The sequence below is a fragment of the Condylura cristata genome, unplaced genomic scaffold, assembly GCF_000260355.1.
Source record: "Condylura cristata isolate star-nosed mole 26May11 unplaced genomic scaffold, ConCri1.0 scaffold00014, whole genome shotgun sequence".
NCBI lineage: Eukaryota > Metazoa > Chordata > Mammalia > Eulipotyphla > Talpidae > Condylura > Condylura cristata.
The window spans coordinates 32,643,015-32,662,094 of NW_004567115.1; the positions used below are offsets into that span (position 1 = coordinate 32,643,015).

The following is a 19,080-nucleotide window of genomic DNA, read 5'->3' on the forward strand; positions in this document are numbered from 1 at the left end:
TTTTAAAAAAAATGATATTGGGATAGTTAAAATATTTTCTTTGCTGGAGGTTATTTTTAGTTAACAATGATTACATGTTGCTCTTATGAAAAGAAGAAAGTAAGTACATTATCAGAGTAAAACTGAACAAGTACATACAAGTAGGTGAAAGCGCAATCACACACACCCTTCAGAGTTCTAACCATCTGCTTAGCAAAAAACATACCTCTTGTCTCTTTCTTTCTTCTTGGCTAACTATCTGAGATAATCCATTTTTTTTCACCTAAGGGAAAAAGCAAAAATAAAGTTGAGCTCACTGATATGTAGAACATTACCCTACAGTTAACAATCTGTTCCAGTCTTAGTTTTGGATATTCCTAAATATTTATCAAACTACTCTCCTAAATCAAACATGAGTAAATCTATTAATAAGGAAAATGAAGCATTACTCTAAGAGCTTACTATTCAGGATGGCACTTTGAATGTCAGAGTGATTTTTCACCAAGATTCCATGGAATAATAACGTTCTTTATAAAAATCTAACCAAGCAAAAAATAAAGCTCTCCTTCCCCTACTTCAGGAGTCTTTTCAACATATCTGAATTTGATCAGTGAGGATGTTAACCTGATAGTCTTTGGTGAAGCAAAAATACTTGTAAGAACAACCAAGAATTCCAGTTTCGTGTGTTAGCACTGTAGTGTATCTTGAGTAAAATCACTGCAATTTACTCCTTCAGCCACCATACATTTTTATTGGACTACTGAAGTTTTATCATAATTCAGCTTGTAAGTGGAAAAACAAAGGTGGAACTGTGAATTACAAGAAGGTCTCTTGCACTGAGTCTGGCACACCAAAGACATTACTGTTTTTCTATCAAAAATTAAATTAGCAAAGGCCCTCCCTGGTGGCGCAGCGGGTTAAAGCACAACACTGAGAATCTAAAGCCGCTTCCGCATGAGTTCGATTCCCGCCTGCCCTGGAGGTGACCACATGGCGCGGCAGACCTCTCCTGACCCGCCCGCTGCTCCCCTCAGCAGTGTACTTCGTCGATCTGCCTGTTCTGCTCCCCACTCTGTCTCTGGTGAAGCCTCTCACCACCCCTGAGCCTCTGGCCTGTACCCCAGTCCTGTATGCACAAATAAAAAAAACCTTTAAAAAAAAAATTAAATTAGCAAAATGTATGGCATGTATAAAATATCAACCAATTATATCCTATACTTACAGAAGAGCAGTAAAGAGTCTCCCTGGTGGCCACAGGGTTAAGTCTCAGCACTACCACCTCCAAGGTCTGAGTTAGATCCCTCACCAGAAAGTTAACCCATGTATGACACACCAGATCTCTCCTTTCTCAACTGCTGCTCCCCTCAGTAGTGTATTTCAGGATATCTACATGTTCTGTTCATTACTCTGTCTCTGAGGAATCCTTCAACGTCCCACATCTCTGGCCTGCACCTCAGTTCTTCTATGCAAAAAACCCACTCCACACACGAAAACCCATAGACACAGAGTCAACTCTAAGGATCTTGAGCAACCACAGCCCTTGGTATCCTCAGGAGGCCTGAAATCAGTCTCCTGTAGAGTTGAAGACAGACTGTAGTTAAGTCTTTGAGGAGTCAAAACTTATGTGGATTTTTTTTCATGAGAAAGAAGATGAAGGTCCATGATAAAAATAGCACACATATCTTTAATTTTTTTTTACAGATTTATTTATTTATGCATATAGAACTGAGGTACAGGCCAGAGGTGTGGGGGATGAGCAGATTCACCAGAAACAGAGTGGGGAGCAGAACAGGCAGATGGACTTTGAAATACACTATTGAGGGGAGCAGCGGGAGAGCCAGCCATGTGGGTGAGCTATCTGCCCGGGGGTCGAACTTGTGCTGCAGAGGCTGCGATAGTTTCACAGTGCTGCATTTTAACCCACTGTGCCCTTATATTCCTATCTTGAAACTCAGAGCATATATAATATAGTAGAGAAGAATCCAGAATCAATAGCAAAATTATCATTTATTTACTGAACATTTACTATATGCCAGGAAATGTGCAAAGCATTAAAACCTTTCCCATTGAATCCTTATAAAAACTACAGAAACCTGCCACTCTCCTGTCCCCACTTCACAGATGTGGAAAACAACCAGGGCTTAGAACGTGAGATCACACAGCCAACAGTTTGCAAAGCAGGCCAATCCATCTCCAGTGCTCATGCTCTAACTATGGCGTACGGATTAGTGAGCCCTATTCTCCAGGAGGCACCCCATTTCTAAGGTGAAGCAATCATTGAGAAGGCACCTCTATTAATGCCAGGCCTGCACCAAGTCTCCAAATGTGTTTTCTCACTGACCCACACTGTGAAATGTTCTTAGCTTGTCCACCTGCCCCTGGACCAGACTGATAGCAAGAATTCATGCTGAAAAGCTTTTTTGAGCATCGTTATAAGGGAGGGAACCAACCAGAGGAACGGAGCCACACAGCGTGTCACAAACTGTCCTCCCTGAGTCAGATTCCTGGTGGCTCCACCTCCAGGCACCAGGTCTGCCATCTCCTCGGGCAAGAATCTTCACCCTATTTGGCTGCTCCACTGCAAGAGACTCATGAATTCAGACCCGGAAGTTTTAACGGGGAGAGAGTGGGAGATGTGGGCTCAGAGGCCTACACAGATGACAACTGGTTTACAGTTGGGGATTAAGAGTACTCGCTGGATCAAAAAGAAAAGAATATCCCCCGCTAAATAATTGCTATTTTAAGGGGAAAGAGGCTGCTTTGAAAAAGACAAAATAAAAGTATCGTCTTATACAAATACAAGACAAACAATGATAAAACAATGATAAAATATTCCTTCAATCAGTCATCCATAGGACACCAGTGTCCATACAAAGGTCCTGCGACAGAGAAAAAAGATGCCAGGAAGCATTCATAGGTTATAGTTAAGAAAACTGAAGTGCAGCACCTTCAGGGAGTTTGAAAATAGGCTCCATAGAATTTTGACAAATGTGTACTCAGACCACTGCTCCCAGGCTGCTCTTTCAGTCTCAGGCCTTCCAGACCCTGCCCAGGGCAGGTTGGACAGGTTCTTTGTCAGAGCCAAGAGGAACCTGCCATCCACCTGTGCTCCTGTTCCATGGACAGTTCTACATTAAGTTGCACCAAGAGCATTGCCTGAAGGGAAGTCATAAACAGGCAAGACAACTTCACCAACTAAGGAGATTGTGAAGACAGAGCTGGGGCGAGGAGGGTGCTAGAGGGATATAAAAGGAACATCCTGCAAACACTGCCAAGAGACAGAGCAGAGAACATTCAGCATAACATCAATCAGAAAGAAACCGGGGAAGCAAGAATGGAAGGAGCAATGGAGGGAGACAGGAAAAGGTAGAAAAGAAGAAAAAGGAATGTGTCAGAGTGTTAATTAAATATCTCTGGAAATGTTCTGGTCAAAGACAATGACCTTGCAAGTAAGTATGCAGTCAGTTTTTTTAATTAAAGCAAAAATGTGTGTAAAGCGTATGTTCAGTATGTTTTTTGCAATTTGTACCTTTTTGTTGAGAATCTAAAATATCATACATTTATCACATTTATTCAAACGATTCCCTTGTTTCCATGCGTGAACAAAAAAAACTAATATACCATTTTCTAAAACCTGATTCCTATTTTGCTATTTAAGAAGAAATTAAAATTGCACATGTTCCTTTTTAGTCCTTAAACTACACATTTCATCTTGGAATTTGGGTTAAGGGCAAGTGAGAACAGAGGTCAAACCAATGCTTTTCTAATGATCTCTTCTGACCTCAATGAACATTTTATTCCTCATTAGTTATTTAACATAATTTGAATTTCAAAAGTAGTTTAATGAAACATTAAAAAATTGATTCAATTTGGAGTTCTTCATATGTATAATTGAGCCAATTCACAAAACTGTTCAGAACTTACCATAATAGACTTTAGACTAAGAAAAAGATTTTAACTGGATAAAAATATATTCAAATCAAACAACTGCCCAAGACTACAGTTCTCACATGTTTAAAAATATTAATACAGAGCCTCCCTGGTGGCACAGGTGTTAAACCCTCAGCACTATCAAGCTGTCACCAGCCTGAGTTCAGTCCCTGCTAGGGAGGTGACCCAGATGGCACTGCAGACCTCTCCTGTCTCACCTGCTGCTCCCCTCAGCAGTGTATTTCAGCTGATCTGCCTGTGCTGCTTCCCATTCTGTCTCTGGGGAATCTGCTCACCCCCGACACCTCTGGCCTGTACCCCAATTCTTGTATGCAGAAATAAATAAAAATAAATACTTAAAAATATATTTTTAAAAATATGAATATAGAGGGCTCACTAATGTTAAATAGCTTTAAATTCATAACAATACATTATATTTTTATTACTTCAGTATGTACTGAAATTCTTCACCTGTGATGTTTGTAATCAATATATTTCCTATGTCCAAATGAGAGAAGTTAATGGCTAAAACTAATAAAGAATAGCACAAAATACTTCACTAGTGCATCCAATACTGTCTAGTTAAACCAAGATATAGGGCCCTCCCTGGTGGTGCAGGGGGTTAAAGCGCCACACTAAGAAGCTAAAGCCACTTCAGCATGAGTTTGAATCCTACCCCGGAGGTGACCCACATGGCTCAGCAGACCTCTCCTGACCCACCCCGCTGATCCCATCAGCAGCGAACCTCATCAGTTGGCCTGTTCTGCCACCACCCCTGTCTCTGATGAATCCTCTACTGCCCCTGTATCTCTGGCCTGTACCCCAGTTCTGTATGTATAAATAAATAAATCTTTAAAAAAAAAAGATATAGTTTTTGAAATTTATAAAAAGATACATTCCCCAAAGTATAGACTTCAAAAGTTGAAAGTATTAGGTATTCCATGTAAAATTAGTATCACTCTTCTTCTTGATACTCTGCAAGGATTAGCATGTCAATGGTTACCCCAAAAAGCAGCAAGAGGTTTAAGGGAGTGAATCCATTAAGACACAACAGTCACAGGCTCACCCTGTGAAGTATTATGCATGGAAAGTCATAAGCTCTGTACAAATTTCCTTCGTTTTATATCCACTGGGTGGAATAAACTAGTAGACTAGTTTACTAAGCCTCAAATAGAGCCCTAACATTGCCTTTATAAAGAGCTAGCTACAGAATGGAGCTAGTGCTGTGTCTGTGGAGAACAGCCAAGTTCAATAACACCAGTCTTTGGACCACCCAAGCCAACATTTCTGGGGGGGCAAATAGGGATGTTTCTGGGACCTTCTGTGACTCAATATTGCTCTTAGAGAAGATGGGAAGCACATTCCTCCTCTTTTTCCCCACCAGCCTGGGAAACCAGAGTGAAAGAACCCCAAAAGACTGACCAACCGAAAAAGCTCAGAAAAGTTGCCAGTTAAAAATTAGATCAGATATTTATAATCCAAGCTCGCTGGGGCTCCATAAAGTACCAATGTTCATTGAATACCCTTTTGAGTTAAAACCTTTGAACTTGCAGAGTTTACTCACTTGCAGACAATCATCGGGTTATTCATGCCTCTTGATGATTTGTTATTCACAGGCTTCTGTTCTCAAGAGCTCAAGTGGGAAGGGAATGAATAGTAAAGTAAAATTATACCACAGGACAAAGTCACTCCCAGGTCTTTTCTACTGACTTAAATAGCCCTAGAATTGCAAATGAGCTAGAGGGCTTTCACTGTAACTAACATGGGAACAGCCTCCTCTTGCGGAGTATGTTTGAAGTTGGGAAAGTAAAAAAAATGCCTGGGTCCAGAAACAGTGTCCTCTGTAATCAACCTGGTAAGCTGTTTCCAGCCCTGAATGGGGCTGGAAGAGGCCTGGGAGATCATCTATCTAAGCTACCAGTTGCCACAGAACAGTTTCCCAGAGACCTGTAACCAGAGATCAGATAAATGACTTCAAGATGGGGAGCATTGACAGGCTTGTAGGGAGGAATAGTTAAATAGGAAAACAGTATCTTTTTATCCATCAAAAGTATGTTTATTGAATTAAAATAAGTGTATATCTTTGTATCTGCTCTGGCACTTACAGGTTCAAACCTCTACAAATGTGTGCTTCCATACCCTGCCCTCCAACAGGGCCCCAATAATCCATCATGTTCCAATGGGTCCCTTTTCCCCCTCCCACTACACTTCCCTGCTCCCCTGCTTTTGCAATCTGATGTTAAGAGTTTATTATTGACTTGGTTTTGACTGACACTATGTTATGTCTCCAGTGCTCCACATAAATGTGAGACCACTGCTATTTGTCCTCCTTTGGATTTACTGTTTGGTATTATCCCTTCCAGTTCCATGCATGTTGTCATAAATGGCAGGAATTCAGCCCTTTTGATAGCTGTATACTATATACAGTACAGTATATACAGTATACTCTCTTTTTTAAACAGAAGAGAAGACAATGCACTTAATTAGAAAATTTGTTAAGTTAAATACCAGGGGCCTCCTAATTCACTTATTCAAAATATGGATTTCTTCTCTAGCTTTCTGTTGTTAAACTTATCCGTAATCGTCACCAAAGTTCTAAGATGTCAAGAAGCAGCAAGCGCTCTTAGACTCCTGATAACCACAGGTCTATAAAATGATGGTAAGCCCAGATAACACATGCCAGGGCTTGAAGCTTTTGCTACTCTATGGCCTGTGTCATTCTCCCAGCATCCCAAAATGAGCCCAAATTACTTCAATACAGATAGGAGACTGAGAGTACAAACCGCAGATAGGTGATTAAATGTACAAGAATAAACTGCTGTGCTGTGTACGATTCAGGAGATAAACATTTATGAATTCAGCCAGTCCTTGCTAGGTTCCTCCCCCCCAATCCAGCTAATTCCTGCTTGACTTCTTGTTGGTCCTCCATGTATTTCTCAAACTATCATGTAGGACACGCTTATCTTGCCCTGGGTGCTGTTCTTTCCATGTATCTAAACCTGCGAGGAAGGTATTACTATCCCCTTATTTTATAAGTGGTCAAGCTGGAAGCTGGGATTCAAACCCAAGCCTGCCTGCTCAAACACCAAGATTGAGCTCTTAACCACAACAACTCATTGCCTTCTATTACTTCGGACTTAGTGATCTGCAGTTACTGTCCTAAAATATGGGCCTCCACCAATACCACAGAAACCAGAATCTCACACTGATTCACAGCTTCTGCCACAGTGAAAGCTAAGTCAGTAATTAAGACACTAGCAATTTCACTTGTTAACTAGTCCTGACATTTCTACCCCTACACAAATTCCTCCTTTTGACTTGTGGCTCTTCCTAGCCACTTGTGGCTAGGAAGAGCCACAAGTCACTGACCTGGGGACTAAGTTCAGACCCAAGTTCATTCACTTTCTACTCCCAAGATAAGTGAAAGCTATGGTTCTTCTTTACCAACAATCAAAAGAAAATGAAACTAATAAAATGCATGAAAAGTTAATGACACAGAAAGGCAAACTAATTTTAGGGGGACAGGGCAATTCTCTAAAACCATTTAATTAAAAAAAAAAAATTTAAAGTGGTACACATAATAAAATACCAAGGAACAGACCAGGCTAATTACATCAGTTAGCACTGAGAGGTTGGGATGATTGTGGTGTCAAAGCTGATTTCAGTCGTAAGTGAAACATTTCATTTTATAATTAGGAGAATGCATGCACACTACTTCTGTAACTCAAAGATTAGGGTGTTGAAGAACTTAAAGAATTTTAAATTCTGATTTTTTAAATAAAAATAGGAACTAATACCAATGGAGAACTGGGTAAAAGAGCCAAACACGCACAGGGTTTATGACATATAATGAAAATGTTATTGTAGAAGTAAGTTTAATGACAAGGAAAGCCATGCAGAACATTGTCAAGAAAAGAAAACAATGAGTTATAAAACATGAGCTTTAAAGATTTGAAAAAGGTATTTACAATATTGTGAAGGGGAAAATGATAACAAAGATATTTGTTTATTTATTAAATTGTTGTTTGAAAGAAAATAATAACTATACACACTGAAAAAGAAAAGTTCTATATCAAAATGTCAATAGTAACTGGGTATGGGTAGGGTCTTAAACAAATTTTGGTCTTTTTTAAAATCTCTTAATGCTTTTTGATTTTTGCTTAATAAATATGTCTGGGTTTTGTTGATAACATATCAGTTTTAATCAAAATTGAAATATGTCTTCACGTCCTCAGTCAAAAAAGATATGGGACAAGTAGGGAAGACAAGTGGAATTAAGGATGTTAACTGTCTCTTTACTGTTGCACACATGAAAGCTATAGGCAAGAAAGGCCATCTCTACTAGGTAAGGTAAAGAAAGGGAGGTGAGAGGAAAGAAAGACTTCAGTGAAGCTCAAACCACATGGGGAATTTCGAGGCAGAGTTGCAAATGAGTGATGGTGGGCAGGTGTGCAAGTGTGAGAGCGAGAGAGAGCGAGGAGGCGGGACCCTGAGCCAGGGTTGGCGTAATCAGGAATGACGCCTCTGGCACATAGCGAAGCTATGAGTCAAGAAGGGGCTGATCAGGGCAGAACAGGTCTGAGGGCTCCTCTTGCAGAACAGAACACCTGTTTGCAGAGGTCATGCCAACATCTTTGTTGTTGTTTGATTTCTGTTTGTTATTTTTGCAAAATGACCGATGGATAGGATCAACTCCAGAACAGTAAGTTACTTATAGCAACAATAACAGCTAAGTTCTTAGATTTGCAATAAAAACCTAAACAAAGAAAAACCTATTTCAGAAATATAGGTGAAGTGATGTCTTACATTAGCTGCATGAACAGGAGATCTGAGAAATAGGTATGGAATGTCCCTGTTTCTTCCATTCATGACCAAACATCAAGCTCCATTCAAGTCATATTTCACACTTCTATTGCTTTTATTTCTTATTCTTCTGCCGATCAAGCCTAACTAGCCTTAGTCACTCTCTACAGAGAACACTCCCGACCTTTGTTGTGCTTTCTGAACCATCTGTGTCATTCACTTTGGCATTTCGTCCCACATTCTTTCAGAAACATCATTTAGACACTTCATTTCTGTTTTTTTTTTTTTTTTCTAAACCATCTTCTGAATCCCTGTAGTGGAAATACCAGATTTGAGGCTTGCTTTTTTTGCTCATCTATTATGATGCAATACAAATGAATAATGAATACAAATACAAATGAATTTTATAGCCTAACACCAGCATTTTCAAGCTACAACTTAGAACCTCCTAGTGAATGAAGAATAAACTGCATAAATTTCTGATCATCATCAATTTAAATGTAAGAAAACAAAGGGCAGAACAGGAAATAGGACAGTTAGCGGCCAGTAAACTGCTGTATCCAGCGTTTGTTTCACATGCAAGTGCAGGTATGGGTACGCACACATGCACACACACAGAAGATTACAAGGTGAAAGGTGTTACTCAGTATGTTAATCCACTGATAGAGACCATGGTTAAATGTCAACTCCAGCATGTGTAAATTTACACTAGATAAGTCCATCCTGTAACTTAACATTCTCACAGCTCCCTACAAAAAAAAAAAAAAAAGCTAGCCGCTCTACTCAGGCCTTTTGTGAGAACAGTAGCCTGAGGCAGCCGCAGGTGGTACCATAATGCTTCATGGAGGTCAGAGCTGAGGGAATTGAGCTCTCTCATTAGGCATCCGGCCAAATGACAATGTGTGTTTAAGCAACCTGTGAAGTAGGGAAAAGTGGCTAACAACATGACTCTCTTCATGAAACTGAACTGAGCACACTTAGATGCTGACAGGCTAATCCAAGGTGGGGTGGGGTCCTCCCAGGTGACATCAAGTCAAAGTTAAAGAACGGAGGAAATACAAGTTATGTAGGAGCTCTCAGGAGAAAGCACCCAAGTAAGTAGACAAAACAAGCCAAATCATGACAGGCAGAAGCATCCACCTTGGCAACACCATTAGCAGAAGGAGGATTTCTTGCCACCTAAATTGGTAACTGTTCCATGTTGGTGATGCTGCAATTGGATAAGGAGCAGAGTTTATCTCCTACACTAAGAGTAAAATAATCTGCACTTTTCCTTTCGCTGGCAATGATATTTCCTCTGCACACGTTTCATTGAGTTGGTAGTCTTGACTTCTTCAAATAACATATATGTATACAGACAATAAAAGCATAATAATCTGAAGACATTGGAGACTAGAGGATCAACAGACCATATGTGGTTTTCTGGATAAAGAACAAAATTGAGTAACAAATTTTTAGGTACTTGTGTCATATTTAAAGATTCAGTAATAATTTTAATGATAGAGACTTTGGCTATCATCAATGGAGACAAGTCACTCTGTAGCCTTGAAATATAGTTTCAGCATTGGACAGAGGGAAGAGACCCCACGGAGGGGGAGGGGCGGTAGTTCAACGTAGAGAGCACAAATGAAGTCCACAAATCTAAAGCTTAGTATTCTAGTCTGTTCTTACGTTATTCAGAACTCCCTCAAGAAACTGGGTCTGGTCTCCATTCCTAATGATACAGTGTTCTACAGATGGCTAGGTCATTATTTTTGAATGCATCCTATCCACCCAACCTGAACAAATACTAAGTGGAGAACAGGTTATAATTTAATTTGATTTCTTAGTATAGAAACAGCTACTATGCCTAACACAATTCTGAACTATGCAAATACCAAGTTCCCCATATGACAATGATGTTGATTAAATCATAATGTAGCCAAACATCAGGAATTTTTCCTTTAAAATAAAATTAAAAACATACTTCAAATGTTCCTTATAATGGAAATTTACTGGCTCTTTTCACTGTTGAGTAACATTTTATTGTTTTTAGGTTGTTTTATGTTTGCACATTCACTCATAAATTCATCAAATATTAACCACAAGCCTATTGTAATTCAGACACTGTTTCATGTGTTAGGAATACAGCAGGATGCAAAGTGGACAAAACCCCTTCCTCATGCAGCTTTTATTCTAGTGATGGTAGACAGGCACTCACAAAGAAGTAAGTCCCATATTATGTTAGAGGAGTAAGTGTCATGGAAAGGAAAAGAAATGTTAAGGAAATGCTGTAGGAGGGAAGCCATTCGCTAAAAATGGAGCAAATGCAAAGGCACTGAGGCAGAATACACCCTGCATTAATGCTCATTCAAGGCTTAACAAGATGGAGATGCAAGAGGTTTAAAAGGTACCCTGGGGCCTTATCACATAACTTCCAGTGCCTGGAGGGCTTGGCCACTTTTCTGGGTGGAGGTGAGAATTCACTTCAGGATTTCGAACAAAGTGACATCACATTTTATTTTATTTTAACAAACTCCCAAATGAAATGCAGATAATATACAGATATATAGAAATATAGATGAATGTAGGGGAGATTGATGCAGATAGACATAGAAGGAGATATAAAAAACAAGGTAGGCCCTCCCTGGTGGCACAGCGGGTTAAAGCACAACACTGAGAAGCTAAAGCCACTTCTACATGAGTTCGATTCCCGCCGGCCCCGGAGGTGACCACATGGCGTGGCAGACCTCTCCTGACCCGGCCGCTGCTCCCCTCAGCAGTGTACTTCGTCGATCTGCCTGTTCTGCTCCCCTCTGTCTCTGGTGAAGCTTCTCACCACCCCTCAGCCTCTGGCCTGTACCCCAGTTCTGTATGCACAAATAAATAAATCTTAAAAAAAAAAAAAAAAAACAAGGTAAATATAGACAGAAAGAGACAAACCACTATGGGAAAAGGGTCTAAAGGTAAGCAAACTAGAGGCAGGCAGTTGAGCTAGACAGCAAACGGACTAAGAATACATTTCTGGTTTTGAGAGGATTGCAGCAGTGGGATAGTTATACTCTGAAGGTAAAGCAACAACTTGCATCAAAATGGAAGTGGGTTATGGTAGAAAGAAAAGAGTGAGAAATGGCTTCAAGTGTTTTACTTCAGCAACTGGAGATATGAAGCTGTTATCTGCTGAGAAAAAGAAAATGTTACCATAAGAGAAACAGGTTTGGGTGGAGAAGAAGGAAAGAACCAGAAGCAAACTTTGGACAGCCTCATTTTGAGATACTGATTAGAGATATCAGAAAAGAAGTCTGAAGTTCAGGGAAAGGTCCAGTCTAGAGACAGAAAGTTGGATGTCATCAGAACATAGAACTTGTTTAAAATCAGAAGGCTGGATGAGCAAACCACATGAGGAACGAAGCCCAAGGACTGAACCTGGGCTTCATCCCACAAAGAGATCAAGACGTTCCAGATGCCATGAACTTAAACTTCAGTTACCCGCTGCTTGCCCAGCTTGTCCGTGGACATGGCATTCTCTCTGCCTGGGACTCCTGCATTCTGCCAGTCCCCCACCCACATCAACCTGGCCTGGACGAACTTCAGAAGGCAACTCAAGTCGCTAATGTCTCCACCTCCCTAAACTGGCAGCACCTTCCTCAGAAAGGTCCCCATCATGGATCCCAGAACGTCATGAGTGCCAACAGAGTTCTTATTCTGCATTTATTACGGGATTATCTGATGATTGTCTCACTATTCAGGGTATCTGCAAGGACATGAAAACAAAGTAAAGTCTATTTTTTTTTTTTCTAACTTTTGTACCTGGCACAGGGTTCTGCACAAATACCAGATGAAGGAAGAAATCATTCATTAACCTCTCACATCGAAAAGAAATCTCATTTCTGTTCAGTGAAATAGTAAGGCCCTCTGTGTCTGGTACCAGGTCTCGATTTCAAGTTCAAGCATTTCCTGTGGTAGTTATGTCAGAATTTAACTGCCCTGTGTTCACTGCCTACTTACTTAGAGCACCGGTCTCTTCTGATCTCTGCCTCCTCCTGCGCCTGATGAACTCACTGCGCCTCCACACATTCGGGGCCCATTGTCCTCTCCTGAGACTCAATAACATAAATACTGGCATACCTACCACACCATTACCTTTATTCACTCAGCTTTTTTCTCAAGCTTAATGCACTTTTCAGAAACGAACATTGGCATAATTCAGAGAAAAAAAAATCCCAAAGGTGAAAGGAGCAATATGGAAACTGTACCAATATGCAGAGTACAGTTATTACAGGTCATGGAGCTAAAGTGGGGGAGAAATCCCCTCAAACTGAAACTGAAAAAAATGAAAACAAAATTATAAACAAATATTGACATGTATATTTCATGCATGCATTTTTCTAAAGAGAAGGTCCATGCTGACAGCTTTTATTCGATTATCAAAGTGTACAGAACCTCCCTGGAGGAAAGATAACAAAATTCATATCCATTTCATAAACAACAGAGTTAAAAAGAATCCTGCAGCAGGCCTCTCCTCTCTTGACTGCTGCTTCTCTTAACAATGTATTGCAATAAATTCACCCTTTTTGTTTAAAAAAAAATGCAAGTCATCAGGCTTAATATAAAATGATTTATAAAACACATGTTCAGAAAAACAAGCAAGTTATAAGCTCTGTACCATATGTTATTTATGTAAATATATGTAATCTTTATTTTTCCCCTTAAATGTGTATGTGTTGAGAAAAGCACTACCAAATTTGGGATCAGCATTGTCTATACAGAAGAGAAAAAAGATCACATGATATCAAAAAAAGACTTTAGTCTTATCTGACATGCTTATTTTTTTTTTTTTACCATGGGGATTATGCTCTGTGTTGTTTATAATTCAAATGCAGTAAATGTATACATATATATATATATATATATATATACACACACGTATGTGTGTGCACATACATACATATATATGTATATATATATATATAACTCATACATTATTCAAAATAATTTTCAAAACTGTTAAGAGACCAACATAACTAATTGTTCTGAAAGGGAAAGAAAATACAGATCCAGTTCCTGGTGCCAGCAAAGCAGCCCCAGTTCCAGTCCTCCCAGCTGGAGCAAAATCTCTATTTAGAGCCCCAGGTGCAGGCACAGGACCTGCAGGAATGTGCAGTTCTATTTGTAAAGACACAAATATTCCAAGTGGCCTATGTCCAGCTTAAAAGCGTGATGGTTGTATGTCTGAAGCGCTCATCACTTAAACTAGGAATATTAAAAGTAAAATACCAAGCATGAAAAATGAAAACTTTTTTCTTGTTTTTAAACACAAAAGATGTACACAGCATCAAACATCATCTAAATAAAAAATTTTTATGAGATTGCAATGATGCTGTAACATAAATGGAAAATTATGACTGAAGAGATTATTTCAGCAGCAAGTCACTCACTGAACAAGTGAAAATTCATCCAATCAGGGTCCTCTCTGGTGGTGTAGCCGGTAAAGTTCAGCACTGCAAAGGTGGCCTCAGGGCTTCACTGCAAGTTCGATACCCACCCTGGAGGTGTCCCACACCGCATGGCAGAGCTCTCCTGACCTGCCCACTGCTCCCCTCAGCAGTGTACTTCATAGATCTGCTTGTTCTGCTACCCACTCTGACTATAGTGAACCTTCTCACTATCCCTGCACCTTTGGCTTGTACCCCGGTTCTGTATGCATAAATAAATAAATCTTTTTAAAAAGAAAGAAAGAAAATTCACCAAATGAAGTAAAAAAAAAATAGGAAAAAAGATGCAATTTTCTATAACGTCTAATTGCACTAAGCATTTCTCCAAAAATAGAATATTAGTCAGGTTCACTCCTGCTGCTGAGTACTGATTTTTAGTAGAACATATTATATCTTTCATTTAGAAAGCAGTGTAACTTCTAAGAATAAGTCTCAGCAAACTACGAAGGCTCCAAAGTATCTGTTATATTTTGAAGGGAATAAAATTATATTTATAATAAAATTGCCATTTTGAAATCATTCTTTCTTTCGGAAATTTCCAGAACATCATCCAAATTATGTGTGCTTTAAGAGCTGAGCTCGGGAGGCCAAGATTCTACTTCTACAGCTTCTGTGGTGCCGTTAGCCACAAGATGAAGAAAGCGCTTGATGAAAATATAAAAAACAGTTCCTAAATAATTTAAAATGTTTGATACACTGCAATAAATAATCAAGATGATGTGTGAATCCTGAAAGCCACACGTCAGCACAAAGGAAGCATACAGTAAGGATGACTATATTAGGCATTGAATTCAAGTGAAAAGTATGTCCTGGTGCTTGTTTTTGCCTCTGGAGTCTGAACACCCTTTTCAAAGGTACCTGGTATTTCAAGGGGATGAAAGTTATACAAACACACCCCATGGCAAACACACAGGTCAGGCACGGCTGGCAAACGCGGCTGTGTGGCTGTCACTGAACTTAGCAAAACAAACACTGGTTTCACAACCATCATTTTTCAGCACATGGACTCTAGGGGGAGGGAGGACAATGAAAAATCAGAAAAACTCCAATCAAGATCTGCTTACTATTTTCTTAATATTGGAAATATTTCCAGGATCCCCTAAAAGAATGAACGGCAGGTTCACCCACAGGATGAACCACTTTGAGTCCAGAGCTCAGCTGCCCACACACCTGGCATTAGTCGAAACAAATACTTAGTGTTCTAAGCCAGAGTAACAATACAATCAATATTTTTCTTCGAACCCACAAGCTTTTCCCAGACTCAAGAACTATTGGCTAAGTTCTCACGCTGCTGGAATGATTTGCTGGGCCAGATTCACCCATGTTCACAGTTCTCTAGAGGCCAAAAATGACTTTTCAAGTTCAAAGCGTCTAATTCCTTCCATTACAATCAAGCAAAGCCTGGGAACCATAATAATTTAAATTATTTCTACTGTATTAGCACTCCCCACAGCCTACGAAGCAGCACAGTTACCTTCTCTAGAATGAAGAAATCCTTTATTTCCAGTTCAGAATAGCACAGATACTTTGATAATCAAATGAATGAAGAGGCTGACTGTTATCATCTGATGAAATTAAAGAGCCCAGGTCATGCTTCTAGTTACTAGAGAACATTCTGGCTCTGCCTGAAGAACCTTTGGAACAGCCACCCCTCAACACACTCACCAGGAATTCACTTTGGTCCTTAGCCTCTACTCACCTAACCAGCCATTAATCGATTCATCCTAGAATTAAATCTGTCTCCAACACTGTACTCTGTGACTGTCCAACATAACAGAGGTAACAGAGCAGAAACAAACACAGAGAAAAATGACAACAGACTGGAGGCTTAAATGTAGCCTCCAGAACCACAATAACTGCAAATTGCTGGACTTCTAAAGAGACTTCCAACAAGTCAATTGATAAGAAAATTATCATCATCCCAGAAGGCAAGCAGGTGTTTGCAATAAAGATAAGAGATTTTAAAAATTAAAATAGGGCCCTCCCTGGTGGTGCAGTGGGTTAAAGCGCAGCACTGCTAAGCTAGCCAGAGCCACCTAAGCACGAGTTCAATCCGCAGGCAGGAAGTTGACCCACAAGGCACAGCAAGACCTCTCCTGTCTCACCCACTGCTCCCCTCAGCAGTGCATTTCAGATCTGCCTGTTCTGCTCCCCACTTTGTCTCTGGTGAATCCGCTCACCATCCCTGCACCTCTGGCCTATACCCCAGTTCTGTATGCATAAATACATAAATCTTAAAAAATAATTAATGAAAATTAAAACAGTCAACAGCTCATACATACATGTGCTCACGCATACCATTCCTAGCACAAAGTCAAACTAGGTGCCATTTCTTTTGCCACTTTCTTTCTGGGATCAAGGGTCCACTTGAACAGGTTGTGTAAAAGTGATATATGCAAGATCAGAAGGGGGCAATCCTATTTACCGGGTATAATAAAAGCTAAGCATGGAGATGATGCAAAGCCATATAAAAGAAGTTTCCAGAGACCTACCTGAGGGTTTTCTGCAGCCACTTCAAAGGAGGGGTAAAGCCATGCATGAGGCCAGACAGAGAAACAGGTGTCAGGGCTTATGGAAAACATCCCGACATTGTCAATAATTTAGGAAGCCACTTGTCTTTTGGGTCCTAAGTGCAACTGGAACATACTAACTGCTAAACTTCAAAAACAAACAGAAAGGCTGCTTTTGCTATTAAAACATATACTTTCCTAACAGCCAGAAAGTTTCTTGCATCTTTTTGGTTAACAATGAACCCATGTGAATAGGACAAATGAAGATTTCAGGATGGAAGTTACCTCTGCAGAGACAGGAAGGAAAAAAAAAAACAAAAAACAAAACAAAACTGAAACAACGGGTAGGTAACTGGACCTGTCAAAAAAACTAGAAACCCTAAAGCAAATATGTGAAAATGTTAACATCTGTACCATCTGGGAGGCCAGTATCCAGAAATCTATTACACCTACTTATTTAAAAAACGTTCTGAGGGCCATCTCTGGTGGCACAACGGGTTAGGACGCAGCACTGCAAGCTAGCCGCAACCGCTTCAGTGTGAGTTCGTTCCCTGGCCCAGGAAGTGACCACATGGCGTGGCAGACCTCTCCTGACCCGGCCGCTGTGACCCTCAGCAGTGTACTTCGTACATCTGCCTGTTCTGCTCCCCACTCTGTCTTTGGTGAAGCTTTTCACCATCCCTGAACCTCTGTCCTGTACCCCAGTTCTGTATGAATAAATAAACAAAATCATAAAAAAATAAAAATCATAAAACTTGAGGAATTTAAAAAAAAAAGAAAATGTTCTGAATGTTCGAAGTATTGTGTGACCAAAAAATGGGAGTAAAACATTTGAAAGTGAAAAGAAACATAAAAGTCACCAGGAAAATAAAATGTAGGCTGGAGCCTAACAGAGAGTAGCAAAGTCCAATCATGCTGCTTTGATTACATATAATCTCCAAGCAACACAACAAACACACACACACTTCCTGGGAACACTCAACCCCACGATAGCCTATACTAAGTTAGAACCCACTTTATAGCTTCCACTTTATCACAAGATAGTCTTTTTATATTAACCTTGTGAACAAAAAGCACGTGGGTACATTTTTCTGTTGTCAGATAAAACTCGCGTTTGGAAAGATTAGCGGCATTCTCTTCTCTACATGTGCACTGGCTAATCTACCTGAGAGCCACGCTCCAGAAGGCATGAATATGGCCACCCAACTTCCAGCCTTCCAGCCTAGTCGGGTCAGAATGTTAAGTGACACAGAAGAACACGTTTCTATTCAACATTCAGACAACACTGGCAGGATGAAGGCCATGCTAAAGCATCTGGTCCAGAGAGAAACCACAGAAAAAAGTCCACAGAATTCTTCTTGAGGATCCACTATCAGATGATCCCCACCAATAACAGAATGGCAGCCATGTACAGCCCAGACAGCCTCTTAGCCTTGTCTCCAGTTTTCCAAATTCCTGCTTTGGTGTATACCTTGCAGGAGAGCATCAGATTAGGGTGTCGAGTTACCACTGTGCCAGTTCTGTGAGAGACCCTCACAGGAAAAACTTTAACTATGGTGGGGGGGAGGGAAGCGCACTGGACCACGGTGATGGCACATGGGTGATTTGGTGATGGGAAGCCCAGGCAGATGACAACTAAGATGGAAAAAGGCACAAAATGATATAAAAATAAACTGCTATATTATTTTTAAAAAAGCAATTTCAATAAAGTAAAAACAAAAAACAAAACAAAACAACCATAACTACATAACAGAACTTGCAAACCACTACCACAGAGGGGGAAGTTTGGCCCATAGATACCTTGTTGGGCTCACGCAACAATTTTTAAAAACTTGAATTTGGATAACACTCGCGCAAGTGTGGATGTCAATATTCCTCTTTTCTAAAGGTCAGAGGCTTGGGCTGCCCCGGCTGGTTTGAACGAAGTGGCAGCTTCTGAGTGTACATAAGACCTGTTCACCTCTGCCCACCTCTGGCTTCCCTACACTTTACCAGCATCACTTTTTCATGTAACTGAAACCACTTTTATCTGTGGCATAGTCTTCAGAATACCCTATCTCAGAAGCACTGGACATTAGCAAATTCTTCTCAGAACAAAATCAGGAGCTGGGAGTGAGATAGAAACAAAGGGTATGGTTTCTAGAATTCTGAATTCCTGTGCAGGGTAAAAGAGAGGAACCAGAAGTTCCCCCACAATAAACACACATTCCCACAGCCTTGCTGTGACCTCCCACATACACAATTCTTTTTTGATGTTGGTGGATTTCCTAAATACATGACATTCCTGACTGAACAACCTCACCTCGGATGAAGATGGAATTGCTTTTGCTCTTGTATCGATTACGTCAGCCCTGGAAATTCCTTTTTATGGGGTAATGTATTGG

General features: G+C 40.2%; 1 protein-coding gene across 1 annotated transcript in view; it reads right to left on the bottom strand.

Moving 5' to 3' along the window:
• ARHGEF26 (Rho guanine nucleotide exchange factor (GEF) 26) overlaps positions 1-19,080 on the bottom strand; it is a 111,943-nt gene that overhangs the window by 84,656 nt on the left and 8,207 nt on the right. Inside the window, exon 5 of the mRNA XM_004682333.2 lies at positions 206-262. Within this exon, the coding sequence (XP_004682390.1) occupies positions 206-262 (57 nt within the window). The remainder of the gene's footprint in view (positions 1-205; positions 263-19,080) is intronic.